Below are 14033 nucleotides of genomic sequence, written 5' to 3' on the forward strand. Positions count from 1 at the left end.
ATAGGGGTGATAGATGTTCCAGGTGGTACTATCAATACATCTATCAGCCATGCTGAGAGTTGGGACTCTGTGCACTGGTAGAAATGGGCCGCTTGTGCTAGGTGCCACTCGATCACATCCCTCGGAGCTCTCCATTGTGAAGGGGCTCGAAAGATAATGTTCAGGTGAGGGACATTGGCACCAGCCCACTAGTTAATATCCATCATGCAACCAGGCCATTGCTGTGCAAATCATGCTAGTCCTTCTTCTCCAATCCACCGGGAGGTGTGGTCCGCCACCTGACTCTTCAACTCTTCCTCTATCTGTGTCGTTGTCCACTCCCCTGAGTGAGAGGATTGAAGAAAAAATGCATAGTTTGGTGCATCCGGTGGGCTAGTAGATGAACCTTGCCCCTCCTTGACTTATGAACCACGAAGATCCCCACCTCTAGAGGTAGTGGGAACTCTTTGCGCTCCGCAACTCTCAAGTAGGACCACGGGCCACTGCGGAAGAACTCCTGTGGCAATAGGTGTGCCTGTCTCGGGAAAGTGTGACAGGCGGCAAGGGTGGGGGAGTTGGTGGTTGTATGGGAGGGGGAGGACTGCTCGTGCGAGGAGTGTGTGGCTCATCACCTCCTATGGGAGGAGGGGGGGAGGGTCTAGGGGGGGGGATCACCTGAACCAAGTGCAGATCAGGGGGGGTGCTCGGTACGAGGGGTGGTGGGGGGGAGGATGATCGAGGGATGGTGGGATGGACGGAGGTACATGGCGGGTGTGGGGGGGTTTTGGTGGCCTTGGAATTGGGGTGCAACCTGCTGCCTGATGCCCAAAGTCGTGGCAGCGCAGGCACTGCCCTAGCTGCCCCGTCACAATGATCTGCTGCCTAAAGGAGTGCCCGCCCGCCTCAATCTCTAGGAACTGTGGGATATTCTTGACCTCTTTCACTGCCACCCGTACCTGTGGGACTCCTACAGTAGTCACTGCATCTGCGAAGGACACGGGAAGGATAGTGCCGAAGAGCCGTCCAAAGTCTTCCACCAACTGGCAATACTCTATCGCCAGGCCGGGGAAAAGAAGGGTGATCGGGTGCCAAAGAAACCTGTCGTGGAGTGCAAATGCCTTCACAGTAAAGCCATTGCACAAAGGGACGATGTGTATGACCCCCTTCGTGGACACATATGGTTAACTGGCAAGCAACTCACGAGCTGTGTTTGCCGAACTGAGCCTGACCATGAAAATCCCTTGGCCATTAGGACTGCCTCCACGATATGCGCTGTGCCTATGCGCAGCGTGGAGTGAAGCCAATCCCAAAGCTGGGCCCTGGCTGGGGAATGTCCTACTACCTGATCATAAATTGCTGTTTCCTTTAGCTCCAGCTCCTTAGCTCTGATGGCTAAGAGCTGCTCCTCAGAGAGGACGACACACAAGGTGTTTGACTGAGGGGCACTCGCTGAGTGCGCTGGCGTCTGACCAAAGGTTTCCATTGCGCGTCCCTTCTGGGAAAACTACCAATCACGTTGCAGTGGTACTTGAGGGGGGAAAGTTGCTGCAGGCAGGGTGGGCGCAGGTGGACTACGGGCAGGAGCAGGCGGGGTGGGTGCCGAGCAGAGGTTGGCACAAGGGTACAGGCGGGCTACGGGCAGGAGCCGTGGGGCGGGCGCCAGGCGGAGGTTGGCACGAGGGTACAGGCAGGGGCGGGGGCAGCAGTCGCGTCACGATGGGCAGGGAGCCATTTGTTCGTTTCCTAGGATTGATGATGAGTGCACATAGCATCACAAGGTTGCAACCTACTAGAGGGGCTAGCATGGAGCTGAATTCCATTTTTCAGTCAGCCATCTTGGCATTTTAACCAAAAGAAAAATCTTTTTTCTTGAAAAGAGGAGCTATAAGTGTTTCCAAAATCTTAATGTTGCTCAATCCAAACTAGTTCTGTTCATTAGTATCCTGGATGATTTGACTTTTTGAGACTCTTGCTCGAGACATCCATGATCTATCAAGAGTGAGTGATTTTTCGCAACTGCATTTGCAGTTTTTTGCAACTTTGCATATTTCTTATGAGTTTTTTTGGTTCTAGTTCTGTATGTTTCCTTTGCGTTATATTTTGTTTTGATTGCAGGCATAAACTCAGAGCAAAAGTGGAGTTTGAGGATGTGTCAAAAGAGTTGTCAGTCTGGCAACAGTATGGTGGCTCTTTGAGGGGGGGGGAATCAGTAAATGAAGATTCTGAGATACAATACCTTGGCTGGGGTGCTGGTTCTGATCCAGCAGCACAAGAGTCCACTGAGGGTAACATGAATTTCCGTTGGTTCAGGGACCCAAGGCTAAAGTCACTTGGTCTGCGAGGAATTTTTCCATCTGATATGATCCGTAATTATATTTTGCCAACTTCAAGCTTTCTTATGGATGCACAAGTTGTGTTTTGGATTGATTGGGTCTTGACAGATGGTGGTATCTCTGTGCAGCTCCTTTGGTGGAAGCAGGTAAAGAGGTTGAGGAAGTTTATTATACTTTGTGGAGGCTTGAGCAAGGAGTCCCAGAGGGGTGCAATGAGATCCCAAAAGGTGTGCTTTAAAATTTTAGAAAGTTATGATTTAGAAAGGCTCGTCTGTGTTAGTGTTCATAAATGGAATGTCTTGGCAGTATTATAATCTGGAACTAACCAGTTTTACCGTCCTTGATATCACTGGACATGCTTCGGCATGACATGATTGTAAATATAATCTCTCTGCTCTTCAGTAATGTGTTTAAATAAAGCAAACCAATCTGGAGGGGTCACAAACTGTAAATGTTACAAGGGTCACAGCTGTTGATGATGGGCTAACAAGTTTTTGGGGGCAGACAGCCTTTGTTTGGTTCTTATTTTGGACCAATACTACAGCTGTGGATGTCATTGTCCTACTCTTTTCTTGAGTAGTATGTCTGAAGAAAAATAAACCAAAATAAACCTATGTGGAGGCGGCATGATGCAAAAGTGCAAGTATTAACAAGGGTGACATTGTTGACACCAGGCTTAGAAGCCTTTGAGGTCAGCCATCTTTCATTTGATTTGTTTCTCTTAGTTCGGACCAGTCCCTCTTCCTGTCATGACATTATTTGCATTTTTCACCTCATCAAGCTTGCTGGGATATTAACCCCTTCTTCTGTGAAAATGTATACATACTTTTTTACACTCTACTATAGGAGGCCTTTTCTAGTTGCTTCTAATTGTATTGATCTTTGTGTGAACTGTGTTTTTAGATGGATAAAGGTGAATCTCTCTTATGTGAGTGTTCTTGAAAGTTGGTTGCTTTCTTAATCTCATTTTCATTCTAAACTATAGCTGAGTTAGAGTTCTGGCTGTTAATGTACATGATCACCGTTCTCTATGTACTGATTCACATAGTTAGCTTTGCTGCTTACACTGGTAATCAAGGAAAGGTTTACTGTGCAGTTAGAATAGTGTTTATATTTTGGCAACAGTTTGTTTTGTCTACTGGTGTTTGCGCCTATGATTATAACCAACTCGTTGGCTGCTGGGCTCTCAGCACTTACTCTCATATGCAGTAGTTTGTGTATGGTCCTCTCCACTCAATGCGTGAATTCTTTGACATCCATTTCACGTGTGTGTTGCACCATGGGTGCAAATGCTGAGTTTTTCATTGCCTTTATTTCACCATTATTTTTCACCTCGAAAGTGGTTAAGACATTCAGGTTCAGTGCTGAATTGCTGTTTGGATGTTTCATGTAACCCTGTTGCTCTGTAACTGTTTCGTATTATGTTTTGTTTTTCACATTCATTGTGTAGGCAAATATCATAATATTGTTGATTTAGATGTGTTTATGTCAAAGTGTCTTCAACTCTTTTGTGGCACTGGTTTTGCCTTATCTCACAGCATGGTTGTCTTTGTTTATTTGTTGTCTTATGTGGGTTTCGGGGACTTGTTGTATGTAGAAAAAGCAATAACTTTGGAGTACAATTTAGCATGGTTGAATGCAATTAGCTTTGAGAAGGGTTGTTATGTGGGACAAGAACTTGTTGCTCGAACTCAGTATCGTGGTGTGATTCGAAAGCGGATTATGCCAATCAACTTTGTCAACAAAGCTGGTGAAGGTGAATAAAACCTGTACTCCAAGATTTCAACAGATCATTATATTTATTTAATATTGACTGATCTATGTTCTGTAGGTGTCATATAGTTTTCTTTTGCATGTGTAGGCAAATGTGCTGAATTTTTGTACGTCGTTTGTTCAATGGTGTCTGTTTATCTATGGAACTGCCTGCCTACTTGAATATATGCGTGTGCCCATCCATCCATCCATTTAAACATTATCATGGGAGCTTCCATTTTCTTTAGAAAGTAGAGTGTGGCTGATTGTAACTCAAAATAAACAGAGTACATGGGCTCAACAGCATTGGTAGTGCTACATCTGAACAAGACCTCTCCAGGTGGTTTGGGGGGATGGGGGAAAGCAGCCAAGGTATGAGTGTGTAGCACCGCTAGTGTGTACCATCCCGTAGTGTGAAATCAAGGTATGGCAAGCTCTTGAGGGGGATGCTTCAGCAATCAGGTCACCTTCTCTTTCTTTCTTTGGTGTTGGGGAATGGCAGCATGGTGGTGAGAGAGAAGGAATAGACGAAGAGAACAAAAGATTAAGAGAAAAAGATTCAATGCATGAGTATGAGCAGATTAGAGTTGAGAGAGAGACTTGATGCTGGTAAGGACAGGACTGTAAACAAAGTGCATTTAATGCAAATCTGTTCTTTTTCTTTTGGGTGTGGTTTTTAAGCAGGGGGACAGCTTAGGGGGCTTGCTTTTGCCTAAAATCAAAGGTTTAAACTGAAACCTTGAAATGGAGAATAAAAAGATTATATATAAGAGGGAATCGTCCTAAACTGTCAACTCTTCCCTTATTCATGTGGACTACATGCATCTCAAAAAAAAAAAGAATAAAGCTACTCGACTGCACATAGGTATTTTCTGCCACACAGCCCGTCAGAGGGTTAGTGATGTCAATTTGCTAGTGTTGCATGTAGTAAACATGGCCCCACCCCCCGCCCCCTGCACCCCAACTATCCCAGCATCCAGCTGATTATGAATGCACCGTCTCACCGTAGCCACTCAGACTGAAGGATAGGCTGCCCGCCTTGGTTAAGACATGGGCTTGCCCTGCAGGCATCAATATCCTCTTTCTCTCTCACTCCACACGCATTGTCGTCTCTCTCCCTAACACAATAATTCTCCTTTTGCACACCCCCCCCCCCCCCCCTTTTCATACTATTTCATTTGGGATGTATGACATACTCTACCCATAGATCCTGATTGGGTGAAACTAGATATACAAGTATCATTTAGCCAACACGGTTAGACATGCACTATCTCATCCTCCCATTGTATCCCTATACGAGCAGTATTTGGTATTGTACACCACCTTGGCTTCTTTTAGAATATATCACTTCTAGCGCGTCATGTTTTGATGTCCAGTGATGATCAACATTGTACATGATTTTGTCTCATAGCCCGATTTTGGCCTCAGAAGATGTTAATCTCTCTCTCTCTCTCTCTCTCTCTCTCTCTCTCTCTCTCTCTCTCCCCCCCCCCACCACTTGACATTAGAATGTTTCTTCTATTCAGACTTGGCATTAAATGACCATTAATAACAATGTTAACATAAACATTAACAATAACATCAAATGTTTAATCAATTGTCAAGATAGAAACTTTGATGCCCATGCAAGTCAAGGTTTTAGCCATTGATGACGGTTTGTGGGATTGGCAACTCCTTGAGCTCCAATCATGAGTACTACTAAAAACCCCTATGCACATGTATCATCCCAATACAAAAACCTAAGCATGAGTACCAAATAAGAAACATGCCTTGTTGTACCCTCCACCCATAATACTTGTCCCCCATGCATGCCCTTTTGCTACTAGTGTTCCATACCACCCTAAATGATGTAAAAGCGTACCTGTTAGGCATGAATCACCATGGTTCATGAGTGAAAGTGGTTTTGTACATGTCATTGGATCTCGCCTCAAATTGCAAGTTGATGCTTTGATACCAATGAAAGGTTCCCTAGGATCTAACTTGCACACGAGATACAATGCAAGCTACATTCACGAACAAAGGAACTAGATATTAGACTCATCTCGTAGTTGTAGAGCCAAATGGGGTTACCTCCAAGCTTGAGAGCTAGTAGCGCTCCAGGTCACGACTAGATCTCAAGGGTCAACGTCCCATACCACAAAACCACACCATCTTGATGTATGGATATGTCAATCGATAGGCTAAAAGTCCAAGAGTGGTGATCACATAATGAATGTGTACAATAGGGACTTGAGTCCCATAAATATGACTTGATTTCCCTAATCCCGAAGTGCCTTAGTGCATTTGCACTAAGTCACTTCATGATCAGTGTGACCAATACTACTAGCATCCATCTGGATGTCCAAGGATATAACACTAGGAGCCTGCAAGGCCTGCACAAACGGATGGAACCACAATGGACTCTCTCTCTCTCTCTCTCTCTCTCTCTCTCTCTCTCTCTCTCTCTCTCTCTCAGAGAGGAGTGTGTTTAATTATAGTTATCGTCCTATTGAGTAATCTGTGCCCCTAGGAAAGAATAAAAGGGATAATTAGACCTAGCAGATCACAAAATGGATAAAGCTATTGCAACCACTTGTATGCTAATGAAGAAGACTACTATGGGGGAGTATGTGGTAAATGAAGGGAAGCAAGGAGACTACCATGGGAGTTACCGCAAATATTATGAATCCAAAGCCGACCAATCTTTGATTGAAAAGGGATAAATGTGCACAAATGCATGTTTACAAGAATAGGATGCCAATGCATGGGATAATACAAAGATTCATGTAAATCGTCATACTCATGCAAAATGCTACAACAGTGGTACTTGGACAATGCCCTCTTTGAGGAATTATTCACTTGCCCAAGTGCCCTTTCATAATCATGGTCATCTTGATGCGGATGATGATACAGTAATACAAAATAATAATGTTAATGAAGCAATTTGTGATCAAAATCCTGTTACCACCAAGAGAATAAGGCCAACCCCTCTCAAAAAGTGGAAGGAAAAAGCAGAGGAAAACTCCTCTCCCCATCAATGTGAAGTAGAAGGAAAGGGAGTACCCGTGTCGATCCATAGTAGAAGATACCATAGAATCAATTTCTTGACCCAGCTTGGTCAAGATGTGTGTAAAATTATCTGACGATGGCACAAACCCCAGCTGGATGGTGCCTAACTTAATCTACTCTGTGGTGAAATTATAATGTACTCCAATGTTTCCGCGGACTGATGATGGGGTTAGTAGCTAGTGCGATGGCGTTTTGGTTATCACAAAAAATGGCGATTGGTGACACACATGGAAAAGGAAGTGCCGTCAATAAGCTAGTACACAACCTCTGTGGTGCGAGTGTCCGATACTTTGTCTTAGTGGTGGAAGTAGCCACCATCTCCTAGTTCCAACTTACCATGAAATGGGAGTTGTGCCCAAAGAGTAGATGTAGCTGCTATGGAACGCTAAGTGTGAGGAGCTCTTGCGTAGTTGGAATTGGTATAACTCTACAAATCCAAACCATGACCATAAGTGAGCCTATAAGAATAGGTACATTGAACGTATCTCAACACATACAAACAAGCAATCCAATGTGACATTTTAGGTGCATTAAATTATTGACTAAGCAAAGACATTGAGTAAGCTAAATCTAGCCTAGTGTGAATTAATTAGAGTAATTTCCTTGCAATATATTTATATGTGTGCTCATTGAAGGGCTGACCATGGGAATACTTAGCTACTTTAACAGTGGGATCTAGAGGCATGGGCACATGTTGTGTTTGATTAGTGCAAAATTGTTCAACTAAATGAAGTGTATACTTTTGTTGAGAAACAAAAATGGAATCCCTAGGTCTAACTATTCTCATTCTCCAAAAAATAGGACATCTGACCAAGATCAATAATCTCAATTGTAGAACTAAGGTGGCCTTAATATTTGTAATGATAGGAGAATTTGAGCCTATGATAAGTAAATCATCAACCTATAGTAAGATATAGTTGATCCCCTTTGAAGTAGATTTGATATATAGATTCGGGTCATAAGGGATAGAATGGAAACTATGAGTTCGAAGGAACTTGTCCATTCTATGGAACCATGATTACGGTGCTTGCTTCAACCCATAAAGAGCTTTTTGTAAACAAAAGATCTTATCTTGATGATCTACAAGAGGGAGTCCAAGAGGTTGCTTCACACAAACTTTCTTATCTAGGTAATAGTTTAGAAAGGTGCTTTTGACATCCATTTGATAAATCGGCTAACCATGGTAAGGGGCTAGTGCGTCTAATAGGCGGAATGATGTCAACCATGCTATGGATGCAAAGGTCTTCTCATTACCTATGCCATGTGTTTGTCGGAAACCTTACACTACAAGGCAAGCCTTCTATTTATCCAAAGTCCCATTAGCTTTCATTTTGGTCCTAAAGATCCACTTAGTCCCAATTACCTTCTTGTGACTTTGATGATCCATCAAGGTCCAGGTTTCATTTCGATCAATGCTCTGAGCTCGTTTTTCATGGCCACATGCCATTGGAGATGCTTTAGAGCTTCTTGCCAACTCTTTGGCTCAAGTTGGGCTACGTAATTTGTCGTAAAGACAAATACAAATGTGGCAATGGGTGCAAACTAGCAAATCTTTTCAAACCCTCTAAGATGGAATCCAAAGGAAGAATCCCTAAATCTTGCATAGTTTGCCAATACCAGCGAGGTAATGGGTCCATGGGAGGAGGCTTCAGTGTGGAAGACTATAGGTGGGTAAGGAGCATGTGATAGATGTGGCTCAAATGGCACTCTCTCTAATAAAGTAGGTTAAGAAATTGGCTTGATGGTTGATGCAATAGGCTATAGAATATTCCTCTCGCCCAAAACTACGTCTCTCTAGGTAATCGCCTTGTTTGTCTGAGGATCGAACAAACGATAGGCTTTTGCTTGGAAGGAGTATCCTGCAAAGATTTGGAGATAAGCTTGGGGATCGAGCTCTCCTATCTTATTATCAAGCGTGTGCTTTTAGACAGCAGACTCAAAGACTCTGAAGTGGGAGATAAGAGGCTGAGTGCCAAAGAATGCCTCCAAGGAGGTCTTTCGAGGGATTGCCACAGATGAGCACCAGTTAAGGATGTACATTGATTTATTAGCAGCCTTAGTCCAAAGGCACTTGGGGAGCTCTACTGTGAATAGCATAGTGTGCCCCATATTTGTCACATCCCGGTTCCTAAGCTCTTTAACTCCATTATGAGAGGGGAAGTTGGTAGAGGTGAGCTGGTAAGAGTTGTACTCATACAAGAACTGTGAAAACTTGTGGGAGTTAAACTCTCTACCCCTATCACTCCTTATGGTTTTGATATGATGACCTACCTAATTTACATAAGGCATGCTCGTGTAGAGAAGTATGTGAAGGCATTGGATTTATGCTTTAAGAAATATACCCACACATATCTCGAACAGTCATCCACAATAAAAAGGTACTACATGCCATTAAGGACAGTAGTGGATGTTGGCCCACAAAGATCAATGTGAATCAATCTAAGGGGATCCTCAATTCTATATGTGGTTTGCTAAGAGATTCCCAAGTTGACAGGCTCTACAAACATCCTTGAACAATTTTAAGATGTGGAAGACCCTCACACCATACGCTCATTATACGTATGCTCTCGTGTGATGTATAAAGTCTGGAAATTGTGGAACTAAGAGTTCTCGGCAATTGACTCTGGGAGAGGAATTGAGGCATCATATAGAGGCCACTAGGTTGTGCCTTGCCGCTGCAAGGAATCACTAAGGCAATCTGAGTCTCTACAACCTCGACTGTGGTCGTAGTAAAGACGTGTGATGTATAAAGTTTGGAAATTGTGGAACTAAGAGATTTCGGCAACTGACTCTGGGAGAGGAATTGAGGCATCATATAGAGGCCACTAGGCTGTGCCTCGCCGTTGCAAGGAATCACTAAGGCAATCTGAGTCTTTGCAACCTCTACTGTGGTCATAGTAAAGATAATTGTTCACCCCAATTGGCAAAGCTATTAAATAGATAAAAGGTTCACCCCAAGCTAGGGGACATAGTACACAACCTCCAGTGAAGTGAGATCCCGAACCTCGTCAGTATCAAACTTGACGCAACTTAAACCATGGATCTTGACCAAGGAGGAGTTCTCACACTAGACATTCCCAGTTGCAAGCGCTTGGGAGACGAAAATGTCTTGGATGCAGGTCATATGGTGGGTGGCTCCACTATCCACAATCCAAATAGGTGAAGATGCACTCCCTCAAGTAGAGTGGGCCTCAACGGTTGCCTCATGAGGAGGTAACTTGTGAATATGAACTAAGCTCACATCCTTTGATGTCTCTATAGAGAGGACGTGGACCTATGGTCTAACAGACTCATCAAACATGCCCTCTGGAGTTGAGAATGAAACTAACTGTGGTGGTTGATTGGTGGCAATGTGGGTCTGAGTCCTCCGCTGCCCCTGATTTTGGTTGCCACTACCTTGCCTCCCCCCTATTGGGGGTTACTCGACTAAGGGGTGGGGTTCTGATTCTTGGGTTTTGCTTTTGTGCCTTGTATCCTTGCCTTTGATCAACACTTGTCATCTAGCCTTTTGACAATGTTGACCACCATTTTTTCTTAGGTACAGTTTGCCACTCGGGTTTGAGAGAAAGATAAATAACACAGTTAGGGTCAGGGTAACTTAGAGTAAAATGAACATTGAAGAAGTCAATGAATGCTGAATATACATGATGCTCAAAGCAACAAACACACTATACAAAGGTGAAATACTGACCTCCGAATTCCCGTGTTTCAAGGGCCAAGTCGGAGAGTATGAGTTAGAGAGTGTGTTGTACTCTTACGGATCTCAAAATGCAATAGACAGCCTCTGCGAATGTATGGCAGCAGCAAACGTAGTAGTAGGGAGCTGGATCAATGAAAGGTGAGCAACAAACAATGGGGTTCTGTCAGGAGAAGTGCTGGTGACAGCTGTAGCACCAAAACACAGCAGTGGATGATAACATGGCGGCAGGGCAGAACAGCTAAATGCAGGTTGGGATGGTGACGCTAGCAGTAGCTGACAGCAGCTGTGCAGGTCCAAAAGCAGGCTGGAAAGGCAAGAACAGTAGTAAATGCAGCCAAGCAGGCAGATGGCGAAATCAATCGTGAGGAGATGGAAGAGGTTGGGCAGCAGGGGCTAGGTAAAGATCAGCAAGGAACAGCAGCTCGAAGTGAGACATCCTCCGCGAACAGGGTGTGGGCAGCAGAGACAGGCGCCAGCAATCTTCAAAATAGGATTAGGGCTGAGCGGTGGGCAACCTATCTATGTATAGATGGATGGGTCCTCCCAAATTAGGGTTTGGCTTATGGGACACAAGCACTCTCTAGGATCGCATTTCTTTTTAATAAAAGTTTGGTAAATTTGAATGTTGGGGCCATTATTAAGAGCTAATTAAGTTTAGAATGCATTTCTAGCTCAACACAGATTTGAGCCTTCGATGGCTTGTCAAAGGGGGTAGAAGTCCCACTTTGGGAAGTTTGTACCAGTATTTGAGCTACTTTAGATAAGGTGCAGGCTTCGTGTGTAATTTGAGGGGAGCACAAAGGGAAAAAGGGGGAGGGTGGGGGGTTGTGGGTGGGTGTGGGGGGGTGTGGATATCTTGTAACGAGCCTCTGATGGCCTGTGAGAGGGGGTAGGAGTCCCACTTTTGAAAGCTGATGAGCTACTTCAGATTGGATGTAGGCTTGGCATGTAAGTGACTACTCTTTAATGATGATTACCTTGACAAAATCAAATGAAAAGGTAATTGTGCACGAGAATATTCTGCAAGAGAATTAAAATTTGATAGAAGGTATTGTGCTTGGCGGCCTAGATGTAACAGAAGAAACAAATCTGTTGTCTTAGTTAAAACCTGCTTGTGAGGAGGTGAGAGTTATACACCTTCCTTTTATGTTAGAATCATTGTTACTTCTAGCTGCTCCACATTAACATATAGTTTCCAAGAGATCCTGCAGGGATGTTATTTGGCATAACTTGGGATGCTCTCAATCACATTGGGAAATGACTTTAAAAGCGTTACTATATCTGCAAGAGATATGTAAGTATCTAGCTGTAAGGACACTATCATCTGGCATGGAAGTTTAAAGCCACTGATCTAAACCTTTTTAGGGTATTGTTGTGGTCCAGGCTTTCTCTATCATCTGGCATGGAAAAGTTGAGATGTTCTTAGCCTGCTTATGCCATCTAAACCTTTCTTAGGATATTCTGTGTCATCCAGGTTTTCTGTTTAGTGCTTCATAGGTGATATATCATACAATGTATTTTAGTGTTTTGACAATTCTCTTTATTTGTGATGTCGAGTTTGTTAAGTTTCTGAACAATTTGCTTTTGTCTGCAGAGGTACAACAGACTCTCTCTCCAGGTGCTGAAATCATGGACACAACTCTAGAAAGGAAGATAGGTGATGTGACAACAGTTCTTGGATCCCGTGGTCTTGGTTTGATTCGTCTAGAGGCAGCACAACAGGATTTTTCAAATCTGATTATTCAGGATGCAAATGAGGTTCATGTGAAATTGTATAGACCTAAGTGGTGGCCAGCAGACTGGTGTCCAGAAGAGATTCAACGTGTAGGAAGTGGCTAATATGATCTCCAGATTTTTTTAATGAGAAGCCATTCTAAAGTTGTTAGCAATATCGGTACTACTGCATGAAATGCTGCACACTGTTGAAGATCACGCAGGTGTCAGATGTGTTTGATCATCTGTGACGAGAGACTTTGGCTTTACTCATGTACCACCTAAAGCTTTGAGAGAATAAATCTGCACCACGTATTATTCAGTCTCCTGCTGCAGCAACATTTCATGGATGCGCAACAGCATACGGTGTGCTACACCAAGAAAAATTTACAAAATACAAAATGCACATCCGAAGCTAGTATGTTGTATGTTTTTGGTTGGTGGCCATTTTTCAGGGGCTATTAAGCACTTTCCAGAGTGGCAAGTTGTGAGGCACTATTAAGCACTCTCAATCTTTATCTGTTAAGTGCTTAATCTTGCTCTCTCTCTCTCAAAAATGTCAGCACACATTGGATTGTTACTGCAATTAACAGGACCTAAAGAAGATATGTTGATATGAAGTAGGTCAAATCAGATATCGCATCTGCTTTTCTCCTCCCCCCCCCCCCCGCTGGCCGGCCCAGTGGAAACAGTGAGATAATATATTAGATAGAAGAAAGCCTGCCCCACTTCCAGAGTATAAACGTAGTGTCTAGATGCCAAAAATTCTAGTAACAGAGCATCATTTTATTACACCCAAAAAGGGTAGTGCGTCCATTTTGTACTCAGAAGAAGTGTTAGTTCCCAGCCCGTCTATGAGCTGACTGTGTGGCGTACTTGTTTGCATATCCTGGATTGGATCAGGAGGATGTCTATAACATTCGATTTCCAACTTAGTTCTGACTGAGAACCTCAAGCGACTGGTTGTCTTTGTTTGCTAATCCTTCGGTCAGCTGTTTTTCTCCTTGATAATGTTGTCATAGTCCATTTTACCCTGCAATAAAAGATCAATTTTAAAGCCACATTTCCTTTTTGAATTGCTTTTTCTGTGTACTTATCTAGGTGTGCCAAAGATAAAAACTTCCAATTTCAAGTTGCAAGGGGCATTACCATGAAAGTGGTGCATTACATGAGGGCCTTGACTATCAAATATATTTGACATTATAGGAACTCTACTATTTTCCAAGGCAGGAAAGGTTTTGAGTTTGTAGAATCTACTCTCCTTATCCTCAAGGATTACGAACAAGGCCCTTGTGTTTGAAGTACTATATGAGAAGCTACCTAAAGCTTAGGTTAGGTGCTAGCTTGAGGCATTTGATGTAATTATCTTTCTTTATTTAATACAAGTCAAATTGCATTAATTTTACAGTGTCTTCACATTTTGTTGCCTTTTTTTTGGGGATGGCAAAGGGACTAGCATGTTATAGACCTTGGAAAAGCAAAGGAAAAAACGAGAGAATTTGTTCACA

The 14033-nt window shown here is 43.3% G+C and overlaps 1 protein-coding gene across 3 annotated transcripts in view; it reads left to right on the forward strand.

Annotated features, from left to right (window-relative positions):
• Positions 1-13586, forward strand: part of LOC148031949 (Glycine cleavage T-protein family) — a 91041-nt gene extending 77455 nt beyond the window's left edge. The window contains exons 2-6 of one of the 3 annotated variants that reach the window (XM_087682541.1): positions 2095-2345; positions 2441-2539; positions 3910-4068; positions 12024-12106; positions 12196-12251. In XM_087682541.1, coding sequence (XP_087538667.1) covers positions 2095-2345; positions 2441-2539; positions 3910-4068; positions 12024-12073 — 559 coding nt within the window. In that variant the 3' untranslated portion in view covers positions 12074-12106; positions 12196-12251. Of the gene's footprint in view, positions 1-2094; positions 2346-2440; positions 2540-3909; positions 4069-12023; positions 12107-12195; positions 12252-12406 lie in introns of those variants that run through there. The other 2 variants (XM_087682539.1, XM_087682540.1) reach the window with 2 other exon arrangements.
• The last annotated feature ends 447 nt before the right edge of the window (positions 13587-14033 follow it).

The sequence above is a fragment of the Lygodium microphyllum genome, chromosome 8 (genome assembly GCF_053477565.2).
Source record: "Lygodium microphyllum isolate KBCC chromosome 8, Lygodium_microphyllum_v1.1.10, whole genome shotgun sequence".
NCBI classification, from domain to species: Eukaryota; Viridiplantae; Streptophyta; class Polypodiopsida; order Schizaeales; family Lygodiaceae; genus Lygodium; species Lygodium microphyllum.